At 38.1% G+C, this 27785-nt stretch overlaps 1 protein-coding gene across 1 annotated transcript in view; it reads right to left on the bottom strand.

The window, feature by feature from the left end:
- The window catches only part of PHACTR3 (phosphatase and actin regulator 3), a 93175-nt gene extending 65937 nt beyond the window's left edge, over positions 1–27238 (bottom strand). Inside the window, exon 1 of the mRNA XM_030463355.1 lies at positions 27069–27238. Within this exon, the coding sequence (XP_030319215.1) occupies positions 27069–27177 (109 nt within the window). The 5' untranslated portion in view covers positions 27178–27238. The remainder of the gene's footprint in view (positions 1–27068) is intronic.
- Between the last annotated feature and the right edge of the window lie 547 nt (positions 27239–27785).

The raw sequence follows: 27785 nt of genomic DNA, 5'->3' as shown, positions 1-27785 counted from the left end.
TCACTGTGACAAGACCATGCTGAAGTAAACACATATGAGATCTACTACCAACCAGCTCCTTTTGAACCCTCCAAAAACCACAGAAATCAGTGAACTCAGGGTTGCTTTATCATTGCAAAATAGAATTCCAGCAAAACCAAGGGGTTGCTGGTTGGACAAAATAGTTCCACACATGCTGCCTTATCTTAATGGCTCTGGAAGATCATATAATACAAGTCTCAAGTGACGCAGTCAAAATGAGTATTTTTAAATCTCTCCCTGATGATCTGCACACTCAACTATTTAAGGTAGACACCCCAGTGCCAGACTGCCTAGGGCTTTTGTGGAGCAAGTACTGGAGTGAAAGGCACAGCAAAAAACCCTTATATTTATACAGAAAAACCTTATATTTATATAGAATATATATTTTTTTAATAATTATATTTAAATACATATAAACATATATGTAAGCATATATATTTATATTTATAAATATATAAATGCATTTATATATTTATATAGAACATAAATATAGAATGTATTTAAACTTCTGCCTTCAAAGATTACTGGAGAAAAATGTGTGGTCATGCACTTAAAGGCTGCCTCATAATGCACAAGGAACCAAACGATGGTTGCACAGGAAACCAGAACCCTGGTATTTTTTAAGGTTTTCTGAGCTTGCCCTTAAAATCTTAATAATGTGCTCTTAATAAAGTGGCTTTACAGTATATAACATAGAATTATTTGAAACTATGTGTGTGATGCTTTCTCAGTATATGGAGCAAATCTTGTTTTGCTTTAAAAGGATTCTGAAGAATAATTGTTATTTAACTAAAACATTTTTGGCTTTGCTTTTCCTTTGCTTTTGTGTGGAAGCCACAGAACAGCTTTTCACGTGGCAGATGATAATGTGTAGGAAGAGCAGGAAAGGAAGGGAACTGGTTATTTTTTTTTTTCTTTAAGTATTTGCTTCAATATTTTTTTAATACATGATTTTAAAAGTTCATATTTTACAAAATAATGCCATTCTTTCCAACTGATTTTTTTCTTCAGTTGAAGGCTAAAAATGAATACACATCAATCTCCTAAGTACTACGTAGCATAAAAACATTCTGCATGTTCACACTATGCAGCAAAATGCAACCATAGGCATGATGGACAACTGTTAGATTACCTGAGTGAATTTAAAGTTTTCATAGGAACAAACTTTCTTACCCTGCTGTCTTGTTTAGAGAAACTCTTTCTCATCAGTGCCAGGAGGAAAGGGACCAGCTCTCCAATACACATCTAAACTAAAGAGCATTGTGACACTGGCAGTGGGAAAAATTCCCTGTTCCCTGCCTCCCACCCCCAGCTTCCCTGCAGTAGACATAAATCCCTCTACCTATTAAAATTGTGTTTATATCAACACTGAAGGAAGCATCTGTAAAAGACAATGATGTAATTAATCTCCCAGCACCATCAGTGATTCCTAGTTTTGGAGGACTACATACATGTTTATGAAATGATTTTCAGAGCACTAAGTATGAAGGAACAATCAGACATTTTCAACTAAAAGCTAGCCAATGAGTTTCTTTTTTCTTCTGTATTCCTAACACACATTCTTGCATATTGGATCAGAAGCAAAATATCAAAGGACTCATAACTCCACATTAAAAGCGAGCTGCAAATCCTCCTGCTAGAATCTCAGAAATACTTTAAAAATGCTCAAAGCTTTATGGTACAGAATGTCCACTCACCTCAGTTAAAACTCCAAGTAAATACGGCAGATCAGCTTAACAAAATAAGGCACCAGTAGCAGGAAGTATTTATCCGTTTTTCTATTCATTTCTTCTATTCCTTGCTACTTACCTCTGAGTGCTGCTGCTGCTCGGAGCACACAGAATGCAGCAGCTCAGTCCCAGGAAGAAAATGGTTATTTCCTTTCACCCCTCATGCTGTTCTCCCTTGAAACTCCTTCACTTATTTCCTTTCAAGTTGCATACAAATACAAGGACGGACCCTTTGGGTTCTCTCCAGGTCTGTTTATATTATGTAAAACAGATGAATGCATTTCCAATTTTAACCATAAAAATCACATCTTCACTGACAGGCGCCTGGATCATTAATAGTATCCTGGATGCAACTGTGAAAACCCACATAATGTTCAGAATTGGGCTCAGTTTTCTAAATGAAGAACCATATGAAAATCTGCAAATCAACTTCTCTTTGATGCAAAAGTTTCTTCTTCTCTGCTGTAGAAAGAAGATGGAAGTCACTGTTTAACCAGTACAGATTTTTCACTGGAAATGCTGGAGAGAGACCTCTACACTTGGTTTAACACCAAAAACACATTGGAGATGTTTGGGACATTAAAGTTCCTCTAATCCCACTGGAACTTTTGGTCAGCTACCACATCAAACCCTTTATTCCTTTCTCCTGAGACAATTTTTATCTTACAGCACTGTCAGCAAACAGCTTCAGAATTGCTTGAAGAGATTCCAGCTTAAATTATAGTACTGAAAGCCTGTTCTGGGCTTTTCCCTTAGTATTTTTTCTGGATTATTTAAATTTCATATTATTCCCCACCCATTCTTAACTGTACTTCCCAGAATGCAGGAAAAACAGTCTTTCCTTCCTGCAATCCTAAATGCCTTAATTAGGGAGATTTAATACTGAAGTGTTTTGGAAGGGCAGATGCTCTAGATTTAAAAGAAACAAGAGAGGACTTGTGAGCAGCTGCATTGCTCTCAGCTTCAAGCAAGCCATATCCCAGAATGGTTTTGCACATTATTTTGTCACTGAGAACATATTATTACTATCTAAATTTAAAAACACTGGCTTCCTTGCATGAAGGACTAAGCAGACTTAAAGCCCCAATGACTGTTTTGTTCAAGTATTCTATGATACAGAAAATAAGATCAAAGTTTTAACAGTTCTTGTTTGAAAAGTTCTTTGCTTGCAAGGTGCCTGGAGAGAGCTGGCCAAATACACAGGTAGAGGAACTCCTGTACACGTTCAAGTCTAATCACTAATCACAGCTCTGTGTTGAAATCTCATTCTGCAGCTGCTTCAGCTCTTTGTTGACTGCCCCAAAATATCTTGTCTCTACTAGAGTGCAGTGTTATTTTATATCTTGTAGTAGGTTGAAATGTTGGACATTAGACACATGCTCCAAGGTTGTATTTTTTCAGTTCAAAAGGAATATATTTTTAAACCAAGCACTGTCTGCCTCTGTAGGTATTGGGTCATGTAATTCTTGAAAAAGTGGTCTGGCAAACAATTCCACTTCAAAGCACTGAGAATACCTCTTGCTCTCAAAATGGCTACTGAGCTTCCAAACTGCAGGGAGAAAAACCCAGACAAATTAAATGTCTGAAAAAATTAAAGACTCTAACCCAGCAAAGTTCCTAAACGTTTACTGAAATTTAAGAATGGAGTCTTAATAAGGTTATTGGGATTCATATGTCAGTGAGATGCCTTATGCTCAAATGTGCTCCTTTGAGCTTTAAAACCATGTTTGCTAAGCTTCTAGATACTTGAAATTTAGGCAAGCAAGTTTTAAAATCTGACAAAAGCTTCTTACATATTTTGCTGAAAAATGAACCATATCTTGTAAGACTTAGAAGTTTACATGAATCATTACTCTTTGGCCCAACAGAACTGGTGGCTAAGCAATGGAGGAGAGGTGTGATGGATACACAGGTGATGCTGGAGGGCTTGTGAGGCTGACTGCTGTCACCAAGGCAAGCTGGAACTTCTGATACAAGACTGAGCTAACAAATGATTCAATATATTGGGAAAGCTGGTGTTTTGTACTCTTGCTCTTGGGGAAAATTCTCCAAAAGCTTGGAATGGCTTAGATTCAAATTCAGATTTTCCATTGCCATAAATAAAATAGAACTTCTCCTCCTTCACAGAACCCAGACATTAACCTTGCTTTTTTGCACAAGATTCAGAACTCTCATTTTTACACTTCCATATATAAAGTACCTCCCAACTCCCTTCATATGCTTTGGTGTTCTCCATGTAGCAGAGAACTATGTTTTTGTCAAGCTTAGCAAACATACTTCAAGCATGTGAATTTTGTAGAGCATCCTAAATATTAAATTTAAAATTGTGTGCATGTGGTAGTAGTTTTGGATATATTATTCTAGATTTCAGCTGTCAGGGGAGTTCTGTGTTATAAGATATTCATTCATTTATGAGATCATAGATCTTCTTTGCATTACAGATAAAATATAAGATATTCTCTGCTGATAGCAAATGGTGAGCCCTTTCATTAAAGCTGGGCAGCGTTCCATCTTCTGGTGTTTTACTGTGCAGTTTGTTTCAGTAAAAAGAGATTAAATTGCCAAAGTTACCAGGTAATGACTTGAGCAATTGATGTAGCAAAGATTTGGCATGCAAAAAGACCCTCTGGTTACTGAAACTCCAAGGTGTTTTGCTTCCAATTTCTGTTTTTCAAGAAAAAATGGTCATGTGAAAATTCATCTGTGTATCTGAATGCTGGGTGCTAATTTTAGAACTCTTCAAACAGAGTTAGTAGTCTCTTCAAAACACACTGAAGAAAAAGTGGCACTTGAGGAATCTCTCAAAATGTTTTACGTTAGGTGAATTTGGATCTTTAACTTATTCAGTATTTCTTAAATATTCGTAAATTGTGTTTGGACTCAGTTTTGAGACTTGCTACCAGATTTAATGAATACCTATGGAAGAGACATATTCATAAAAATTAGAAACAATTAAATCTAATCTCAAAGTATCTGGTTTAAAAGTAGAATAGAAAAGACTGTAGAATGAAACATTTTTCTTGTATTGTCATGAATCTGAAGAAATCCCTCTTATTTTAAAGCCTTTTTCATTTGAATACAACAAGCATGCTTGGAGTACTTCAGTAATTAACATTTGTAATCTTTTCTGATCTGGAATTAATATTATTGTTATTTTAAAAAAAACAACAGGCCATACATTCTAGTATATTCCTGGAAGTATGTTTAAAATGTCCTAAAAAGTATTTTTAGATAGAATATTAGGAAAAATCTCTTCACTGAAAGGGTTGTCAGGCACTGGAACAGGCTGCCCAGGGACATGGCTGAGTCACCATCCCTGGAGGGATTTAGAAGACTGTAGATGTGGTGCTGAGGGACACAGTTTAGTGATGAACTTGGCAGTGCTGGTTCACAGTTGGGCTTGATGATCTTCCTGATCTTTTCCAACCAAAAACGATTCTATAATTCTACATGTTAAAATTCATACTACACTATCCCTCTCTCTTAATCAGCCTTAATTAGGAAAATTTTTGTATTTTAAATGTGACAGTAAGTTTCTCTTGTTTTCTCAATAAAGCCTTTTGTCATTTTTTGTTTTTGTCATCTGTCATAAAAATTTGTTGTATGTGTAAGCAATTTAATGCTTCACTGGAAGGCTGTTATGCAACCGAGTTGTACAAAATCCTGTCCAAGCCCAGAAATTACTCTAGGGTAGAAAATGGTGAAAGGCTGAGAATTTAAACATGTTTTCTGTTTGTATTTATATCTTTTATACGTGGAGCTACTCTCTTTGTTACCCTGTGAGTATTACAGGGAAGAAAAGATTAGGTAGCTACCTCATGTCAAGAGGTCAGCTGCCTCTTCCTATCACAGTCAAAACTCTAGAGCTGTAGTTTAGCCAATGGGGAGTATGTCATCTTTATATGTTTTACATAAGTCTGAAATTATTATTTCCCAGGATACCATTGCTAGGCCCATTACATGGGGAGTTTTTTCCAACAGAAGCTACTCGGTGCAATGCTGAGCTGTTCTTAAAGTACTCAAGCCTGGTCTTAATAGAATAGGTGAAGAATGATAAATTCAGTATTCCAGCTGTGCTCATGTCAGGACTCAAGGGCTTTCTATCAATATACTCCATAATCCTGTAAATTAATACAGCAGATGGGAAATATTATGTCATTGATACAGCTTATTAGTGACTGTGACAGTATCTACAGCTATTCTGAGGATCAGGGTGCAACTAATGCAAAGGGCATATTCTGTCTGTATTACTCACTCACCTCACTAAATCCTACATATTTCTGTTGATCACTGTTGTGATTATTTACCCAGCAGAGCTGTGAATGAAGGCTGGATAATTTGACTCTAAACTGATTATATGGAAGTACTACTCCAAGAGACATGAGAGTCCTAACATCACAGTTTTATTTCACTGGCTCTGATTTCCCCAGGAATTAAAGCTCCTCTTAAAGTATTTGACAGCATTAAAAATGTAATCATGGTATACACTTGTTACTGCAGTCACACAATATAACTTCATAATTCAGTAAATTTTCCAAATATAACATTATCTGGAAAACTAGAAACTTTTCCTTAAAAAGAACCTTTGTATCAGACTAGGTGATCTTCTGTGATTCCTTCCAACCTAACTCACCCCTAAACCTGTGATCCTGTGATCTGTTTATGTAACACTTACAAATAAAATCCATGTCCACATCCATCAATTATTTACCTATATTTTTACAGATATCCAAAACATCTTTTTGACCTTCAGTCAGAAACACTGAAGCACAATAGAAAAATCCACTAGATCGAGTTAGAAATGTTTAGAATCCTGTAGATTATCCACATTCTAGACTGCTAAAATAACCTTAAAACAATAATAGTAATTCAGATTCATTTTAGATCATTAAAAAAAATAAATACAACCTGCAGAAGTGGGAAAATTCTTGATAACCAATAGCTGGTATTGTTTAACTTCTCGGGATGAATTTTTATATTTGCAATTGAACTTGCTAGTTTGAGCTCCAAATAAATTTTGAGGGAAATGTTACTGATGTTTCCTCATATCACACTGTCATGGTTTAATGCTGGGCTAGCAATTAAATAAATGACAGATGCTCTCTATTAACTCTTCTGGTCTCTGGCTCAAACCAGGATATACACAATATATATGTCTCTTCTCACCTGTTAAAATAAGATCCCTGTAGGTTCTAACGTTCATCACCATGGAGCACATCACTTGAAAGATGGATTACCATTTTCTCACCAAAGGAAAGTGAAAAAATCAATGCCAAAAAGCAGCATCACTTAACACTGAACTGCAATTCCCTTTAAGATTTTCTTCTATCTCTTCTCACATTGTATGTGCCTTGCTTCACAATCTCTCTTGCCTTTTCATTTGAAATTGTGATGATCTTTTAAGATCTCTCTGCCAATGAGAAGGTAAAATTTGCACGCTGTAAAAGTATTTTATTTGCAGTCCTGAAAACACAGACTTGTCTTTGCTATACAGGATAAATCATTAAGTGTGTATAAGCATATTGTATATTGCACAGGCTGTAGCCTTGAACCTATGTTTTTATTGCTCTGAGAACTAAAACTGGGTAATATTTTTATTCATCTACATAGATAGGAGTCAGAATTGTTGATTTTTTGGGCCACTCTTCATCAGCCTCCCTCAAAAATTGCTGTACAAATTTGAGACTGGCTTTACATGAATCATAGGAGTAAGAGATAAGAACATGATACATAACTGATAAACAGCCTCCTATCTCAAGCTCTGAGGGTACCAGTGCCAGGGTAAAGCATCCCAGAGACCACTCCAGTGTTCAGCACCAAGGTCAGTTCAGGACCACACGGAACCTTCGGAGAAGGGCCTTGATTTGTGAAAAAAGCCAAAGCTTCCATCTAAAATATAGCATCATACAGCTTGTAACATTATTTACTCTTGGTAATGCACAATGCAGCTACCTGTATGCATTGTGGGGAAAAAAAAATAAAAAAGAAAGAAAGAAAAAAAAAAGCCAGATGAATTGTGTACTCTGCTTGCAGCAATTTTTTCTTTGAATTACCTATGTGTAAAGTATGGGCTAACTCATGCTTTTAGGCATGGCCTCGAACAAACATCATAAATTGCACAATCTCAGAAGACATGATATTGTAACACAGCTCCCTTTTTGCTTCAATAGGCCAGCCACAAATTAACTTTTTCAGAAGCAGTTTCCAGCATGTCTTCAGTGTCTCAGATGCTCTCAGTAACCAGGCCACTGCATTTCTACAACAAAAGCCTATTTCTCTTTCCACTTCTCCTTGTCAACTCCTCAACTTCATTTCCCAGAGTAAAATTTCATAGATAACAGATTGCTTGTATGCCCCCTTGGATACAGACTGAGGCAGACAGACATTTTCACTCACTTAAGCAGATGTGGGCAGTCTTTCACAACTTAGAGAATTTTTATTGTGTAGGTTTTGCTGACTTATATTTCCTTCAAGTGTGGACTTGAAACATGGGAATTCATTGGGTAGATTGAGATTAATCTATTCCTGACCTTAAACTTATCTAGATGCTTGTGAAATGCTAACTCAGAAGGACATTATATATTGTATAGGTGTAAAAAGGCACGTAAGTCCTACTGAACTTCTGTAACAAACCAAAAAGTGCTTTAGATTTTTGAAAACAAACCATCATAGGTTCTGAACAAGATTTTGGCAATCCACCAGTGACAACAAAGCTACATGGCAGTGCTTCCAAAACTTCAAAGAAGTTGTGTAGATTCTTCTGTGGTGGTAGTAGACAAGTCCAGTACATAGTCCAAAACAAAAACAAACCATGAGAACTGCAGGAAGGTTCCCAATGTTCCCAGTGCTGCAGCCTTGAATACATAGTATCAGCATACAGAATGAGGCAATAACTTGTGGTAAAATCCCAAAACAAAGAGAAAAGTCAAACACTATAAATTTTCCTAAGTAACCAGACTGATATAGTACTGTACAAAAGGGCATTTGAGCCTAAAAGTTGTCTTTTAAATTAATGTAAGTGGTTTTGTCCATGGCAACTTTTACAGAATCTGATCCATATCATCTAACTGTGTGGGCTTGGCGTAGCTTAATTAAACCAGGCTAAGTTTGCATGAATACTCTTTCTTAGAATGAAAGTATTCTTAATTCGATTTCAGTTAATTTACTTCTGAAAAGAATAAAGCTAAATTCAAGTGATCTCACTTTAATTCTCAAAATGAGTGTCCACAAAGGTTTTAATTGCTAATTAATCCAATGTACTTTCAGAAGTTAAACTACATGGATTTTCATAGTCCATGTTTATGTAAACAAGCTCTAAACACACTCGTGTTAATTTCAAGACTGTTCTATTTTCTATTACACTCCATATGGACTAATTTAACAGTCACTAAGAGAAGCCAAGTATTATTGGATTGTTCTTAACAGAGACTGCATTTTCCATCACTGTATAAAACAGATTTTATTTTTTTTTATTCCAGTCCTCAGTGTACCTCTGTAGGCCTTAAACTCTACTGATGAGAAACAAAAGAAGGTAGATATTATTCTATAGGAAAAAGGAATATTTATTTAAATTCCAAGTCTAAAATTTATATGCCTAAGGATTTTTCTTTGCAGAATAGTGTATGGCATAAGAATTGGATTTTCTAGGTAACAGATGCACTAAAAAAACAATTTGAAACAATTTTTGGACTGTGTCCCAGCACAAATCAATCTTACGGATTGTGAAAACATTAAGACATCTTGAAATGGTAATTAATTTGATATCATGATCTCGATCAAAAAAGAAACTCAGATTTGTAGCTGTTAAGGCTCAAACTCAACAATTATAAACAATGCTTTTTTAAGTTTGACTGCTCCCAGACTTGTTGGGTCTCCTCATTAGTTTCAATTTTTAAAATGTTCTCCTGTTCATGGGGTGAGAAACTCTATCTCTGGCTGCAACTCTGTTCAAATCACAGCTTGTTAGGCATGGCTTGTGTTAACTGTGATTTCAGTTGGCAGGGCACTAGATTAGCTGTTGATATCAAGCCAACATTTAATTTTGTTTTCTTGAGTCATCTGTTGCCAGTTTCCATGACAACTGATCTCCTGGCCTCCAGATTTACTAGAGAATCATTAAAATGGCCAGGAGTACATACAGGGATTTTTGAAGTAGATGGAATTTCAACTTTTTTTCTTCAATGGAAACGGAAAGATCTTTTCAGCTTACACTCTAGCAACACGTGACTTATAGTCATGACAGCACAGATTTTCTTCTATAAAAAAATAGAATGAATGATGGCTTTTAACAAGGAACCTGTTTTAGCATCCTTCTACTACATGTACAGAATGAAGGTCTTTGTGTCTAACAGTCACAAGAGGCAGAGGACAGGAAAAAATATTTTTCTATTCCCACTTGCATTTCAGTAGTGAAAGATGAAATTTGAGATACAGATTCTTCTCATCTTCACAGGTATTCTGTACATCTCAATGTGCTGTTTCACAAACGTGTGACTTAAGTAAAGGAAGTACATTATACATACTTTTCTAAGGCTGGTTCTTCAACAGCAATTCCAGATCACATTCCTAAAAGTGAGGACACACAGTCCTATCAACTCAGCTAAAACAGAGAATAGGGCATTCACTCTGACAAGAAGCTACCTTGTTTCTTTTGCCCTCCCTCCCAGTAGAAGCAGTTAAAACATTTTAAAGATATTGGGGGTATATGTGGGAGAAAGTGAAGAGAACACATCAGTTCCTCAGCTTGAGTTACCTGTCATGATTCTGATTAAGACAACAGTTCTCCATCAGCTGAGAATCAAGCCCAATAGGAATCACACATGTTCAAGCATGTTTGGTACCAGTAACCAACCACGTGGCTTCCCCTTACAACTTTCTCTCCTTTAAGTACAAAGCCACCCTTTGCACTAGCCTGCTATGACTGGGAGGAGCTGGTGTAAGGTAATGACAGAAGGAAGCAGTGTGCTCAGGATGTATGGCTGCCACTGCTACAATGGGTTTTAGACAACTGCACAGATTAACTCTGGTTGTTTGGGCTGTAATGGTTCAGGATGTGCATTCAGGCCCTGTGCAATTTAGAATGCAGTTGGCTCACAAATGTCATTGATACAGACACTGGCATACATTCCAAATTCTGTCTTTCATGTTTTGCTTTTATCTTTAAATATATTTGAGTAGGTTTTTCTCCCTTCTAGAACAGCTCACATAATAGGTAGAACTAAAAATTATCTAATAGCTTCAATGCCTTAGAGTACTGCCATGCATGAAATTCAAACTGTGACTATAAAAAGAAAAAAGGAGAACTTTCTCTCTGAATCTCATTTTCAGTCATTTCTGTGTTTTTTGAGAAGGGTAGAACTTTCATGTACATGTTTCTAGTCAGAATCAGTTAAATAAACTGCAATATAAAAGTTGTTACAGGTCATCTGGAGAACAGGAGGCAGAAGTCTTGGGTTTTTTGACTGGTTGAGAAGGCAGTAATTTTAGGAAGATTGGTAGTTACTAATTATGGCTACAGAATGCCCCAAATTTGTTTTTACAGCCTTTACTGTTTTAGTCAGATTCAACAATATCCATTATAGCTGAGCAAATAATTTCTGTTGAGTAATGTATTTGCACCTTCTGACTTTCTATCTGCACATTCCTTTGGTTGTATTACAGCTTTCCTGACTGAATATCATCAACTTGAACTTGCCTGGTTATTTGTGCAGTCTTCAAAATGTGCATTGAATTAATTCAGCAGCCAAAAAAAGGTGGCATTACTCAGTTCTAGTCCAATAATTTATGTCAGATCACCCTATGACTGACTGCAACTCTTAATGAAGTTTATTTGCATGTGCACAAGACATAGACTTGACTATTCAAACCTTGCTCTGCACAGATGTTGCCTAATTTAGTTACATAGGAAAGACCCCTATAACTTTTAAGATCAATTATCCAAATTATAATAGATTGAAACATTTGAGTGTGTTCCCAGACTAACAACCATTTGGTACCTCACTTGTGAGAATTTAAATAATTTATCTATTTGAAAACACTGAAATAAGAAATTGTGATTTTAATAAACATGGATTGTTAGTGGGCTTTGCTACATACTTTGTTCCAGCACAAGCTGAATCAGTGTGTTCTGAGACCTGTGCATATTCAGAAACTCCTGGAGTCTTGATTTTAGGTTGAACCATAAACCTTAAGACGTTGGAAGAGAGCACTGAAGAAGCACATAGTGGGTAGCTGGTCTGCCCATGAAGCATCCTTTAATGATGTCATTAGAGCCTTGGGTTATACTCCAAAGAGGCAGACTATGTTGTATCATCTAAACCTGCCCTAGCAATTCAGGCATATATTCAGAGATTTATATATTTATTATAAATAAAAGGAACTGAAAGATATTAAGAATTTATTCTGAGGGGTGTTATTGATAGTGCGTTGGGTACTAGATGACTAAATAATAAAACTAAAGCAGAATATAATGGATTTTTACTTTGGTTGTACACAAAAAGCATCACTAGAACTCTTCAACCATCATTAGCTCAGTCTCTTCTGCAGTGAGTTATGCTGCTCTCTGAAGAAAGTCTATCCTCATTATTAAACTGCCAAACCCTACAGCCACTACAGCTAAAACTATCTGTATTGTCCTCCTGTGTAAACTGGTTCTCTGAATTTTCCATTTCATGGTGAAATGAGTTATGCAGGTACCTCAAGGCTAATCTCAGCAGAATTTTCCAAAAGTTAAGATATACAGAGAAAACCTTTACCCTACCACAGTGTCACATCAGTTGTGTTCTCTTGGAGGACCCTACCTGGGTTACTCTGGAAAGGAACTGGCATCTCTGAGGTGTGGGGAAGCCAGGAGCAAGAGGAAGTGGATAAGCCTAATAACAGATCCTGTGTTTCTCTGTCATTCAGACAACCTGGGAGCCACTCAGACTAAAATAAGGCTCTTTGTAAATGGGAATGAGAAGACTTTGTTCTATTCTGCTTGTGAGCCTATGATCACACCCTGGAGGTATGCAGCTCCAGCAGCACTCCCTGCCTTAACCCACCCACAATGACCTCTTTACCAATTCAGAATCAGTGCATTTGCCACATTTAAAGCTGAAGTGATGAGTAAGCAAAGTCATAAATTAAATAAATGAAATAAAGTTCTTCCAGGACTGATTCTCGAGAAAGGCTTCAAAAACACATAAAGGATTTTTTCAAATGTCACATTCAAAAATATGTCTCTAAAATTTGTGGTTTTCTAATAAATAAAACAGACCTTGATGTACCACAGAACTAGACAATCACATAAAAATCAGTCTTAGATTTTTAAGAAAACATTATTCACCCAACCTGCTTAAGCAGTCAATTACAATAATGTGGTTGAAATACCTATCAGTGGCAATTGTGTATTTAAATACTTTGAACATTTATTATAGTATATTGTGCAAAATAAAATAGCCGTGGTAACAACATACAAAAGAGAGTTCTTTACATACCATGGAGGAAATTTGTAAAATCAGATGCCAAAATATACAAATCATTCATATACACATAAAGCCCATGAGTCCCTATGCACACCACTTAATTATGCCTGTTAGTTATTGTAATTGCCATTAACATGTGCAATTACTTGCTCTGCATCACAGCTCTAGGTGAATGGCTAAATCAGGTACAAAATGATGAATAACTGAACAATTCTCTTTCAGTCCCCAAGCCATTTCATTAAATATCTCATAGTAAACAAAGTGCATAAACGTGAACTACCAAATTGCAAACTCTATTCTCTTCTTGAAGTGACTGCAGTATTCCCAGAAGAACTGAGGTTCTGATATTTACAGAACAAAAGCTCCACATGCAATAGCAGTGAAGTTGTCCTTCTAGTCCTTCCAATCAGGGCTGAGCTACATCATCAGGATGGGCTATTTGGGCCATTTCAGACCTTGGGTGTTCTGTTAGGGCAGTTATATACATGATCCATGAAGAAAGGAAATGTGGGAAATCCAAACTACCCATAGGGTTCTGGTTTTCACCCAGCACATTGACAGGAAAACACAAGAAAATATGAAGGTAAACAGGTGACAACTCCCACCCCCTCTTTCCCTCTCCTTTCCATAACCCTGGCCCCCACCAATGAAGGCTGCAGTTATTATTTTTTCAGCACCAGTGGTAGAAACTGAAAAATAATAAAGCTTGATGGCTACTATCTCCTACTGTAGATCTTATTCTAGAGCTTGGCCGTAGCTGCGCTTCAGAAAACTCTAGCTGCATACTTTTTAAATTCAGATTCAAGCAACAACATTGACAATGTAACCCCAAATCCAGACCCATTCCTCTTCCTCTCCCATGAAGGTCTGGATCACATGTAGACTGTAATTACCAGAGCTGTTGCTGAGGAGAGACCATAAAAGAATGCAATTATACTACTAGGAAAGGGCAATCAGAATAGCTTGCTTATCAGGGAAAGCCATAGATTTGTCCTACACTATTATTTTCACTTATATAAAATAGCCTTCTCAGGAGATACAATTAAGCAGTTATGTATATCAAATCAGTTTTCAATGGATCTGGTTGGTATGGTAGCACAAGACCTGAGAGAGAATCACAGTTAAGTGTCCATGAATTTAAATAGTAGAAATAGATTTGCAGTGATGCACTGGTTTAAATGTGTAACTCTGAGTCTCCATCGTCCTCAGTGGAACTGAGACAGGGGTATCAAACATAGACATGAAATGCCCATTTAAAATGTGTAGTTAGAACTGTTGAATTCCAGACAAAACTCTAAAAAGAACAGAATTACTATTCAATCACTGTTATTGGAATCTGGTGCTGGAGCCACTTTGAATTGCCTGATTTGCAGAGAAATGGTGAAGGCTAAACAAACACACAGTGATACTTGGGATCCCAGAGTTCCTGACAAATTATGAAAATGATACTATATATCTTTGGGAATCAATTGCTATAAATAACCCATCTTTCATGAGAAATAATGCTAAATAACAAGGTGGTGACTTCAAGTAGACTTAGCTGGAAGTGAATTGGATTAAGCCTTCTTCACATTTCAGAAGAGTGTGTTTTGGGCAGAAAAACAAGGAAATAAAACAGCTTTTTAAAATCTCTCCAGACACACTATTTTGGAACAGTTGCTTTGAAGTCATAGCTTCTGAAAGTCAGCTTAATGACAAGATGAGAGCTGGAGCACTGGGTTAGTCAGGCTTGTTGCAATGGTAAAACAACTACAAAGGAATCTCAGTGCTATTTCTGGAGGATACAAACCATCCAAGTTATCAATGATTTTTTTGTGTGCACAGATGTATGCTACATGTGAAGTGAGAGGAAAAAATATTATTTTGACAAGGTATGATTAGTTATAATTAAAAATGTCAAAATAATGGTCCTGATTTTAAAATTTGGAGTGTGCCTTGATTGTTTAATGAAGCTGCAGGACTTCAGTACTTTAGTGGCACCCCAGCAGTGGCCTTTGCTCAGAATTTATCTTGGTCAGGTAGGAGCTGGGGGACTCACAGCTCTCTGGCTCTGCAAGACACGAAGTCATGGAGCAGTTACCCAACATTTCCATGACTCAATACCAACACCTGTAGAGCTGACACAGACTCCTCAGGAAAGTCTTTGAGAGTTGTAAAATGGAAGAGAAGGATTTATGTGGTAAAACAGCTTCCAAAAAGTTGCTAACCACAGCAATTTGGGGTGAAAAAGCAGCTACTTACTATAGCTATATAGACCTTGCCTAGTAGCCGTTCTTTCAGCAACTTAGATATGCAATTACACATCTATTCACCATCACTGCAGGTGCAAGCTGAGCAACAGTGTGTGTATAAATGTGTGTGGGTGTGCAAGTGCTTTATTATGGTGATTTGTTAGCACAGTGAGTGAAGCTTTGTGTCCAATGAATGTGCAAATTAGGTGCTTAGATTACTTGAGTGAAAAACAGTTCACTTTGCCTCCTTAACCCATCCCTTTCAACAAACATTGGAAAAGAAAGTAGTTAGTTTAACTCCCTGTCAAAGTAGCAGCTTCCATCTAAAACTTAATCCTACCTTCTTGTGACATCCTCATGTTTCTAACAATGAAGAGAAGTGAATTATGAGGAATTAATCATGTTGAATATCTTAATCATATGCATTATATGCTGTTATGTAGCATTAGAATAAGAAGTGTCACATCTTCTGTTGTCATTTCTGGGACAGAAAACTGGGACTGCAAGCTAGCTTTAAATCATTTCTGGCATTAACAAGATTCTGACCAGAGGGTCTCTTTCATGTTCAGGATATGCACTGCATTATTTTCTATTATATCACAATATGTTGCAAAGAACAGCTAAGTTACCAAGACTAATCCTTTGTGTCTTTCTTTCTTTACAATGTCAGACAAAGACAGACTATACTGTATTTCCATAATCTCCCTTGCGTTATGAAAATATTATGGTCTATAACAACAACAAAATCCCTGAACTGCATGAGTTTCCATTGGCTCTGATATGCTTAGACTTGTCCCTTTCTGTCAGAAAAGATATTTCTAAGTCTGTATGATTTTGTCTTTATAGACACTATCCAGGCTAAAAATCAGATTAGCACAGCGCAGAAAAAAGAGCAGTTTTCTTGTGTTTAAAGATTACCATGTCTGAAAAAAGTGTGATGTAATACCTGAGGTTCTCCTCTTTCTTCAAGAAACTACTTAAAATGAAACATCTCAAGAAAACAAGAGAATGTAGGAAAGCACCAAATCAAGAGGAATGCCAGCTTTTCAGACCTGTGTTGTTTTCAAAAATACTTTCTTGGAATAAAGAAAAGAGATAGAGGATACATTTGTATTATGGGTTAGGGCCCCTTCTTGAAAAATTGTCATTTATGCACAACATTCCAGATTTTTGAAGGACATTTCTTTGGACTTTTACTTGGTCTCTTTTCCTTGGCTTCCTTTTGATTTATTCTCCTGGTTGTATTACAGCAGAAAATGTACATCATAACACTAAGAAGTCTATTTGCTATCAATCTTGACAGCTGCTGTTCCCATACCCTATGTTTGCCTTAAGAAAATACAGATCTGCTCCTGTCAGCTCCTGGGTTAACCACTATTGCAAGGCTCAAGTAAACGAGCCTCAGGCAATGGCTGAGATTTGCTCCTGTTACAGATCTAGCAGACTCATGGGTTTAGTGAGGATGTAATGGGTTTTTTTTGTTTTGTTTTGTTTTTTGGTTTTTTTTTTGTAGCATGCCATTCAATTCTGAAATAGGATCAGGAATTTACAGTAAAATAGTGTGTTCTTTAAGATCTCTGTTATGTTGCTAAATGCAGGGGATTCCCAGATGACAGTAAGTTCACTTATGTTCCTCACTGGCAGGAGGAAGTGTTACATGCTGCTAGGTTTTCCAGAGTGAGGTATCTCATGAAGTCTGAAGTTTTATATGTAGTTTATCTCAGTTCTGATTTTCCATTTGGTGTTCATGTGTGTTCCTTCAGCCACTCTTTGCTTTGCTTCTAGCCTGCCTCAAGCTTCAAGGCTAGGCAAGTACACTCACCCATCTTTTGTTGCCACTGTCCTAGACTCAATGGACCACGGTTCTGACCCAGTAGAGCATTTCTTATGTTCTTGTAAAGACTAAAAATCCAATCCTTGGTGTAGGCAGCTTCATTAGGAGAGAAGATGCAGATTTCTGTGAGCAACTGAATGAAATGTGGCAGACATTCACAACTGATCAATATGAGTAAGGCATAGGAAAGACTGCATGGCCTAAGGGATGTAGCAGCCCTCCAAAAAGGCTGAAGGCTTCAGTGATTTGATGTAATACAGTAATCTAGGTCCAGTTGCTGGTTATGCAGCAACAGAACAGTTTGAGAATGTTAAAAGAGAGAAATTAGAATAAGGAAGTAAACACGGGAGCTGTCTCTTCATTGTATTCAACCATCATGAAGTTGTTTATGCATAAGGACATCTCTTTCTTTAGTGGTAATCACAGGTCTGCATGCATGAAGCATGTGTGATTACAGGATATTACTGTACTCCTGTACTGCAGAGAGCAAGATAAGATACCCTTTGATTAAGATCATCTTACTGAAATATTTATGCAGACTCGAGCATGAAACTGTTGACCTTCATCAAGTAGTTCTATGATGTGCTCTCTAGGGTATGTAAAAATTGTGTATAGATTAGACCATAAATCAAACTGAATTTCAAACAAAAGCAGGGGATGGGTTTTAATGGGCACAATGAATCCATTGTATTAGTATAGAAACTCTGGGTACATTTAGAAGCAAAATGAAGGTATCATATTTAGCTTCATTTACTCTTGGTATTTATAGATCTGACCTGCTTAGAGAAGCCAAGGTAATTAATTCTACAAATCAAATTTTAACAACACAAAGCCACAAATTTGGTTTTAAAATGCCATGATGTTATAAATAAATAAATTGTGTAGCCTGTTAATTACAACATTAATTGGGCAGTCTTGAAACAAGAGTTCCAAAACTAAAGATTGAAAAAGATTAATACTGTTACTTTTCTACTCAGTCAAATAAACAGTTAAGTTTCCTGATAAACGTGACTCCTAGCATTACCTAACTCATTACATTTCAGAGCTTAGTGCAAACATTAATTTACTGAATAATCTTAAACCATCTTCATTCATAGCTAAACTGTGATTTATTTTTTTATATTTGACAGACATATGAGTTTATCTTATTTGCAGAGAGAATCAAATAGTTGGATGCACAGATTATTATGTGTGCAAATTAAGTCTGAGTAAGTACTTAAGTATTTGTACTTAATGTATGCAATCAAATTTAGATTCTACTTTTGCTTTAAAATAAACTCTCTGACATTAAAGAGACAAAGGTAAGACAGGGTTTCAGTACTCCATACACCAGCTGATAGGCTGAACCATTTCTATTCAATTGTCCAGTCTGCCTAACTAAGGGAAAGGATGCTTGTTTACTCTTCTTTCTTTCCTTGTTTTTTATTTTTTCTTTAAATTTTGTCCTTACTAAAGCTGGTGTACAGTCCAGAGATGGGCAGGAAGATGTGGACAAATATATATTTTCTATATTTCATTAGAATGTAAATTAATTGCAGGCAGAAGGAGAAGTACTAAAAGAAAGGTAATTAGAAATCCTTGTGCATCCTTCATCAAAAAGGAGTTTCCTTTTTTTTTTCCTATTAGGTGAAACAATATTCAGCACAAAGGCTGAAGCTATAAAGACTTTTAAGAAATAGAAATTGACAGGCAAGCAGACATGCCTATAATTTTAAATAAACTGTCCCAGTGGGACATTACACAAAGAACAGAGTTTCAGGATTTTTTTGTTCCTTATTCCCCAGATTTCCAAGATGTACTTGCCTTAGCTGTTTTCTCTAGAATCAGTACTATGAAGCACTGGAAGATGTAGAACAATAAACTATATTTTAATAAATAAATAAATAGAATATTAAAGTTCTCTAGCCTTACAATAAGGGCAGTTTCCTTTTCTGTACAAAATACTTTTTCTTCTCCTTTCCATTTTTTTTTTCCATGAGTTGCCTCGTAGACTGAACCACCTCAACACAGCAGCATTTGTCACAACACTAGGACTGCTGTGTATGGCTCCCATGGTTAAGAAATGGGACTGAGCCTCAAAAAATCCAGTCAACTTCAAGTGGTGCCACTGGCTTCATCCAGAAACTCCGAGAAGGCAATTAATTACAGCTCAATTCCACATATGTAAAATATAAGAAATATTTTTCCTCCCCCCAACACTGTTTTCTGTCGTTTTCAACCCAGATTGCAAACTGCATCAAGTGGGAACAGTTTCTCTTTATTGGCTGCACAGCAACTGGCACAATCATGCATTATTTCAGATATAGCCCATAGGTATTTCTCAGACTGAACATCTCTGTCTGGAAAACCCGAGCCTGAATCTTTTTTTAATCTGTAATAGTTCTTTTATGATGCATGAAAATGTCTGAAGAGTTAAGGAGGGGAACAGAAATGCCCTTTGTAGAGAGTATACAAGAGACCTGTAGTAATTGTTTGTGTGATGTCTGAGATACTGCAACTCTGAAAGACTTTTTCACTCATACAGCTTGCTTTGATGATTGTATACTTAAGACCTAAAAATTTATTAAGTAAAATGCAACTGTATTGTTTAGATATAAATATAAACATTTTTTAAAAAATCAGTCCTGCACTGTTTGCACAGTGTGCAGTATCAACTCTGCTGCTTTTAATACCTCTAGCTGCTGCAAGCAGTGTAAGTGTGGGCATAACTAGGTTCTTAGCAAAGGTTCATACCAAAGATTTATAAGCAAGCTTTGTGTACATAACTAGGACCTTCCTGGTGGATGAGAAAGGATTCCAGGATATATATATTATTTTAAGACATTCTAGAACTAATAAATTACTTCTAAATTAATAAGGGATAATGGAAACTGTTTAATCAGATAATTAGTGAAAAAGCTTTTCATTGACATGTGACAGACTACCTACTCTATATTCTCTGATATTCAAGTTTAGACCCAGTCCTTTAAATATCCCAAGAGTTTTGCTATTAGCACTTAGAACAGGAGAACCAAAAAGCATCTGGAATATCAGTATCCCAGTGCAACTCTGCCATGTGGGAGCAGAGTGAGAGGTGGTCCCTTAGGCTTCTGCATTTCATAGGGAGATTCTGTCTAATCTTTCTGCTCAGAAGGAAATTATTGTAAAGCTAGGAGGAAAACAGGACCCTCAGTTAGTGCTCAAGGATGCAGAAGTAATCATAGATACAAAAATATGTTCATAAAACACCAGCAGGTATTTCCAACATGACCTCACTCCCATAAATCCAGTCTAGGTTATGATGGTGTATAATCAGTATTTCCAGTTCTTGGATAAAGTGGTTTAAATGATTTAAGTATCTTTTCATCAACATTCAAGCTACCGGCCAGTTTGGGACTTACGACAAAAGAGAACTGTAAATCACTTTTTTTTCCTCATTAAAGGTCTTTATTTCATCTACAGAACTCTAAAATTTGGCTAAATACAATCTCCAAACACTGGGAGCAGTCAAACCTTGGAAAAGCCTAAAAACAACCCACAGCATGAATAGCATACTTATTAACTGACTTAATTTAGCTGCTACAAAAGTAGCATTAAAACATAACTTCTCTCAGCTCTCTTCAATCCCAAAAATAAACTAAGTTGCTAGAGTTTCAGTAAGTAAAATATCCAAGCAACCAGCATGAAGCAGTTTGTATTAAGCATACACCCTGTTAAGTAAAATACAGCATAATGATACCACCAGTCTCACAAATCTGAATACATGTAGTACCCAAATGACACCTTCAGAGCAATAAAATCTCCATCTAGTCCCACCTATGCAGCTTGCCCAAGTGCACTGTGCCCATTCTGCTATCCAGAAATGGAGAGATTACTCTCCCCTCCTGGAAAATGCTGGAGAAAAGCTGCCATGCCCAGAGATGAGTCACACTCCAGGGAGGATTGCTGCTGGGAGAGGACAGGATTACTGCAAAACAGGGGGGAAAAGGGGACTTCTGTACTTCCATTGAAGTTTCTTTGTACCATAGGGGCTAGGGGCCCAGGCAGATCTGACCAGCAAGGGACTGAGGATTTAATGAGAAAGAAAAAGATCTTCCCAAAAGCACAATAGCCAGTTTGATAAAGGATAACTAGCACTGCAGTACTTCGTAATGTGGTGATGATTTTTGTGGTGCAGCATGATATAAAACTCTAACCTTCCCACAAATAACAAATGTTTTGGGGATCCTTATGAAGCTGAAATTTCTATTTCAATTTTAAAGGAAATGGGATTTTAAGTTGGAGTTTAAATTAATATCCTGCATGTTTCTAGTCTCTACTGATTATTTGTGTGTATACTCCCCATGGTATCACCCAAGGAACTAAATACCTGTGGAACAATGAGGTGCTGCTGGGAATGCTTTGGCTGGATTAGAACAGAAACATTCTGACTTTGAGTGAGAGAACTTAAAATATCACAAATCTTCATACAGGGTTGTCATAAATTGGAGCTGAATCACTCATTAACTTATTGATTTTGGTCATAAATTAGTAGTGTTGGGAAAGGATGTAGGAGAGCAGGTCCAGTTCTTATTTCAGAACAGAAATTTGATGCAGGGCAAACAAACTGTTAACAGAACAGACTGGTTGGTACAGGAAGATTAAACGTAAACCAGAATCTTTCTGGTGAAAAGTAAACATTTCTTAGGTGGCCTGGCTCAATTGTTAGTGTCAAAGTTCACAATGTATGCAACTGAAGTTGTATCTGCATCACAGATAAGCCTACAAGTCCCTGATTTTAGTTGTAGTGATCTAAATGACCGCAAAAGGATGGGAGCACCAGCCAGCTGACAGACAGGGCATCAGGAGCATCTTTTTCTCTTCTGGGACTCACTCTGCTACCAATTCCTTGCATCTTGAACACACATTTTAAATTTGGAGCACAGTTACAAGATTTTCTGAATGATGGGCATGGAATGAATAGATTTGCAGCAAAAATTACTAGAGAAGATGACAAAACTGTCACCAATCTACCTGCACTCCAATTGTACCTCTCTTTACCTTCCTTTTATTCCTTACACATATCTGCAGCCCTAACTTACTGCTACTGCTACACTTTACTTTTAATATGCTCTTGAGTTTTCAGACCTCCCATTCCGGTAGCTCCCAACATCATGCAGTTTACCAGCAATGTGTCCTGATGACTAAGGAGGAAAAGCATAGCTTCCAATTTCTAACAAGCCTCCTAACACTATGCACAAGACTCAAACGAAGCAAACTTGTTTAAGCAACAAGTACATCAGCAACAAGTGTTAATTAAATCTTTAGCAACATAATCCAAGCCTATACATTTATAAGAACTAAATGGTAGGCACATGAAGGGAGTGGCACAGGGTAACCTATCTAGGCTAGGTTACAGCTTTAAAATAAAAATGTAAAAGGCCTTGGTATAGAGAATTCCAGTACGATGGTTTCTTGTTACAACTTCCCCTGGGCAACGCTTAGCTGGCTGATGTCCTTATGTCCTTTGAGACCTTTGAGGCTCTGCTGGGTTAGGGGTTATCCTTCAGCCCTAAGAGAGACAATGTAAAAGGAACAAAACACTTCAATTCTCTTTTTAGCATCCTAGAAGAATTCTTACAAGAATACTTTCTGCTACTAAACTTTTGAATTGCCATAACTAGAAACAGTGGTGAAGGAATTCTAAGTTCTATGCAGTTGTTCTTTCCCTGACTAGCTTTAACTTGTCAGATTTGAAGCACACCACAGCATAGGGCATAGAGGCTGAGAAGCCTCCTACACCAGTTTTCTCCAACAAAAGCACTAAGAAATTGTGCTAATACAGCTTTTAACAACACCTAGCACTACTGCTTGCAGCACAACAGCTCCTTCCCTTCATATAGATCCTACCCAGGAGAAGGCAGACATCAAGACCACTGGCAGTGGTCTCTGAACCCAGAAGAGCCAATCCTGAAAAAGCATTCTCTAATTGCATGGTGCCAGGAAGGAAAAGTAGCATCACACAGAGCAAAATGTGATGGCACCAATGTATACTTACAAAATGGATTATCCCCAAATTAAGGGAGGGTGTGACATTTTCACACATTGTCAAGGTTGTCTGTATCTACTCAGATAATTCAGAGTTTTGACATAGTCTGCTCCTCTTCAGTCTGTGGAGCCCCATCTTTTATGACTACAAATTAAATGAGATTGTCAATCTTTTCTGTGCTCTGTGGCTGCTGGGAGGAGACAACGAGAGCAATATTTTGGCTTCTGGCAACTGTCTCTCAGATAGATGGTGATACTGAAATCTGTTCTGAATTTCATATCTCTGCCTTCTTTCCTCTCTCCTTTCTCTCTTGATCCTTACCTTGAGATCTGCAGTAGAGAAAAGGGAAAAACTCTCATCTCTAAAGCTAGTGAAGTGCCTCTTTACATTACGTTTTATTAAATGACTTCTCTCTTTTGCCATCTATATGATACTTCAGCACCATTTATTTTTTTTTAATTAAAATTTAACTAGTATTTTATAATTTTTAAACTTTCTTAACCGCCTCAAAAAATTCCCCTTCATGTTAGGGCAAGATGTCATATTTTCTAGACTAGTTTTTCAGCTCCAACACCAGTTCTACAATCACTTAAGTCAAGTCTTTATACACAACACCTGATACAACTGGATATTCTGGCTCTCTTCTGAACTCAGTGATGGACTGCCCGGTGAGGTGGTAGATTCTCCGTCCCTGGAAACATTTAAAAAAAGACTGGATGTGGCACTCAGTGCCATGGTCTAGCAACTGCTCCGGTGGGTCAAGGGTTGGACTAGATGATCTCTGAGGTCCCTTCCAACCCGGCTAATTCTATGATTCTATGATTCTATGACAATGGGCCTGCAGCACACATCTTAATAGTGGCAGGGAAGGATGCTACTGGTTTTAGAACTCTTTCCTGTGAGGATTTCCAAATGACAGTTGCATTAGTTGTGATTCTTCTGTGACTATGGGATTAAGTCATGGCACAACAAGAAAAATTACCTCAAGCAGTAGTTCATTAAAAAAACGTAAATTAAAGTAATAGGAAGCAAACTACCACTTGCCATCTATGGTCTGTCCATCCTGTGTTCCTTGAATCTGATGCTTGCATTACTCAGTATCAGCAAGAAAGAGATTATATGGTCCCGTGATAAAAGATTCTGAACTTGTGTAAGAGGGCCAGCAAGTCTTGTAAGCATGCTGTGTACAGTCAATACTACTGCTGGTGTCTCAAGAAAGGAAAATGAAGGTTTACATGAGAGAATTTTCTTAGGTAAATACATGAGAAGCTGTATGCTGCCATCTCTACGTTCTCTGTTATGTCACTGAAATTTCTTGGGCTAAAAAAGCTCACTGGAATTGTAAAGGTCACAAAAGGAATATGAATTACGTCTTTAAATAAACCCACATGAACACCAGAAAAATCTTAAGAATATAGGCTGGCTTCATCTTTTGCCACGTTTTCTACCTCAGTGTACTTTCCTACAGTAGACATGGCCAAATGAACTGGTGCAGAATAATTCTGTACCACATCATGTGTTCAAGAAAATGTTGCAAAATAAGAGTACATCTCCAGTAGAAATCCAGTATCATTCAAATGCCATATAAAATTAGGAATGTTTTTGTAGTCATCCTTCAGTTAGATCCGTATTTCACTTTTAGCTTATTTGTCTGTGTCATTTAAATGCATGACTTCTTTAAAATCAATTTTGTTTTTAAATTAACACAGAATCCTACACGTTCAAACTTACTTCTCTGCGTGGTTTTTCTTCGAGCAGGGCTGGGATGTAAACACTAACTTTGTCTGTATCATTTGGTGCTCCTGACTTTCTTTTGACTTTGATGGCTATGTTGGTATTATAATGATAAAATCATCCTCCAGAATAATAATAGAAGATAAATTACAATTACATCATCTAAAATACATATTTCTTATACCAGTATAAATTGTATTTCTGGGTTTTGAGTAGCCAGCTATATGAAATGCTCATAGTAAGTGGTTACTTACAAAACTGTAGGGTAAACTGTGATTAAATTCAATAATTTATGTTTATTTTATTATCATTTTGAAGCATACAGATGTTCAAAACTATTTGATAAATAAATTTAAAACCTGGAAAGCTTAACAAGAAGCTAACTCTGCTACTAGCTGTTTAACCTACCTGGACAAAACCCATATGCATTTATCACCTTTTGTTTCTCTCCTCATACTGTATGTATAACAGGACCATAGAAGACATCTATTCTTGCATATTAGTATAGTTTCTGCCATGCAATGGGACACTGCTTTATCTAATGAGGTCTGTATTAGAGGGAAAAAATGTTATTTAGTATTGATAGCCCTTTCTCTTTACAAAAATCATAATTACAGTGTTTATATTTTTGTCTATATATCAGAGATGTTGTGTACTTTCTGTTGTATATTTCAGAAAGGTCGAAACAATTAATTAGCAGAAAATAATACAGAGGGGTTAAAACTGAGGTTGTACGTGTCTTCCTTTCATTAGTCACTTCTGCTTCCAGAAATCAAATGGCAGAAACATACATTCCTCTTTCAGTCAAGATTGCCCCTTTGGGAGTGAGTCGAGCAGTTCATGTTAGAAGAGTCCTTTGTTCCCTTCACTTAGCGTATCAGAACAGTTGGGCATCATAGATAAATCATCTACTTTTTGCTTTAATTTAATTTGTATTTCACTCCAAAGCAAGGTGCTTTAAATTGCTTGATAAGACAAATAAATAGAAGAACTTAAAATAGTTACAGATATTGATATTCTTGTTGGCTCGGAAGGAAGCAATATAGCAGGTGTATGAAAAGAGCCTGGAATATTTTATTTACTCAGCAATCTGAAAAAGGCCAGAACTGAAGTTCAATCCAAAATTGCACTCAAGGACAGTCTCTTCCAGGTTGATAGGGCCTGGCTGAAAACCCAAACCCATTTCTAAGTTTAGAATTCAGTTAAATAGGCAGTAATGATGAAAACCCCATTCATTGTCTTATACTGTTTTGATTGCTCCTTTTAAATAAACCTTCCAGGTTTTGCATGGCCATCTATTCAGATGAACTGGGAGTAAACTGGCTCTTAGCCTTTGTGTGCAGCTTATTGTTGTGCAATCATATAACATCAAATTGATGTAGTTTTTTGGTGGGTTTTTTTTTTCCCTAAAGGTGTCATCATTGTTTAGATTCTGACAATCTGAAATTACTGAGTCACCAACATCAGACATTTAGAATTATTCGAAGTGAAGTTAAGCTGAAATCATCATTAGCCATTGTTTAAGGGAGAAAAAAAATATCTAATGACAGTATTCTATTTATATCCTAGCGATTCGGCTCTGTCCCCTCAGCACCACCCTCTGTGCTTGCACTTCATAAGAAGATTACGCTTCTCCCCATGAAGTGAAAATTACCTTCTTGTGGGGAGAAAGCGTTTAATTATGACTCTGCTTCCCCTTGTCTCCATGGTGATTCCATGCAAACAGCCTACTTTATTAGACCTTATTTCCCCCCCTCCGCCCCATGAAAGTAATAAACGAGCTCTGTGCCAGCCCCAGTCTCGGCGTTAACCGCTGCCCCGCCGGAGCGCAGCCCCGGGGCCGGAGGAGCCCTTCGCCCGCAGCCCCGCGCCAGCCGCGCCCCCCGCACGCTCACTTGGCGATCGCAAAGCCGCGGGAAGCGCTCCGCTGTGATGCTGTTTGGAGCTAAGCCTCTGCATCGTTTCAGCACTTGCTGCAGAAATACGGTCCCCGTTGCCTGCCCGGCCAAGGGGCATGAGCGCTGCTAGGGGAAGAGGGGTCGTTACCTGGGTGCTCACCGGCGCCGGGACCCGCGGGGTCGGTGAGGATGCTGGGGTCACTCTGAGACCTGCCTCGCGGGAGAAAGCAGCCGGTCCCTTCTTCCGATGCAGCCATGAGGTGGAGGGCGGGAAGCTCAGAGGCGGGGGTAGGAGGAGGCGCTCATGGAGCCGGAGGCGGCCGGGGGACAATGGGACGGGGGTGCGGCGGCGGCGGGGCGTCAGCCGGGCAGGACCAGCCGCGCCAGCATCTTCCCCGGCGCCGTCGGCAAGCTGCGGCGGGGAGCTCCGCCGGCACCGGGAGCTTAGGGGACAGCTTCGGGCGCCTCAAGGGGATGGGCCATGCTGCCTGGCATGGGGTGGGGAAGAGCCGGGGCGCGGGCCGCCGGCCCGGCCCCCCGCCGCCCCCTCCCGGGACGCCCTCTCCCGGGACGCCCCCCCGAGCGTCTCTCCTGGAGTCGCCTCAAGCCGCCGCGCTGCTGAGCGCATCCGTTGGAAAACATCGGGATTCTCCCATGGTGCCCCGCGAGCGGCCGCGTGACGTCACGGAGGGAAGGGCGGGCGCTGCACCTGCACTGCACAAAGGCGGGGGGGCCGCAGGTGCGCGCGGCCCAGGGTACCACCCCGACCGGCAGCATGTGACGGGATCGGGGGTGGGGGGGATGCCCAGCCCGCGGGATGCACGTCCAGCCCCCCCCCCCCTCTCTGCCCTAACTGCCCCTCGGG

The sequence above is a fragment of the Calypte anna genome, chromosome 20 (genome assembly GCF_003957555.1).
Source record: "Calypte anna isolate BGI_N300 chromosome 20, bCalAnn1_v1.p, whole genome shotgun sequence".
NCBI lineage: Eukaryota > Metazoa > Chordata > Aves > Apodiformes > Trochilidae > Calypte > Calypte anna.
The sequence above is the reverse complement of the archived record's forward strand: the minus strand, read 5'-3'. Positions and strand labels throughout refer to the sequence as shown.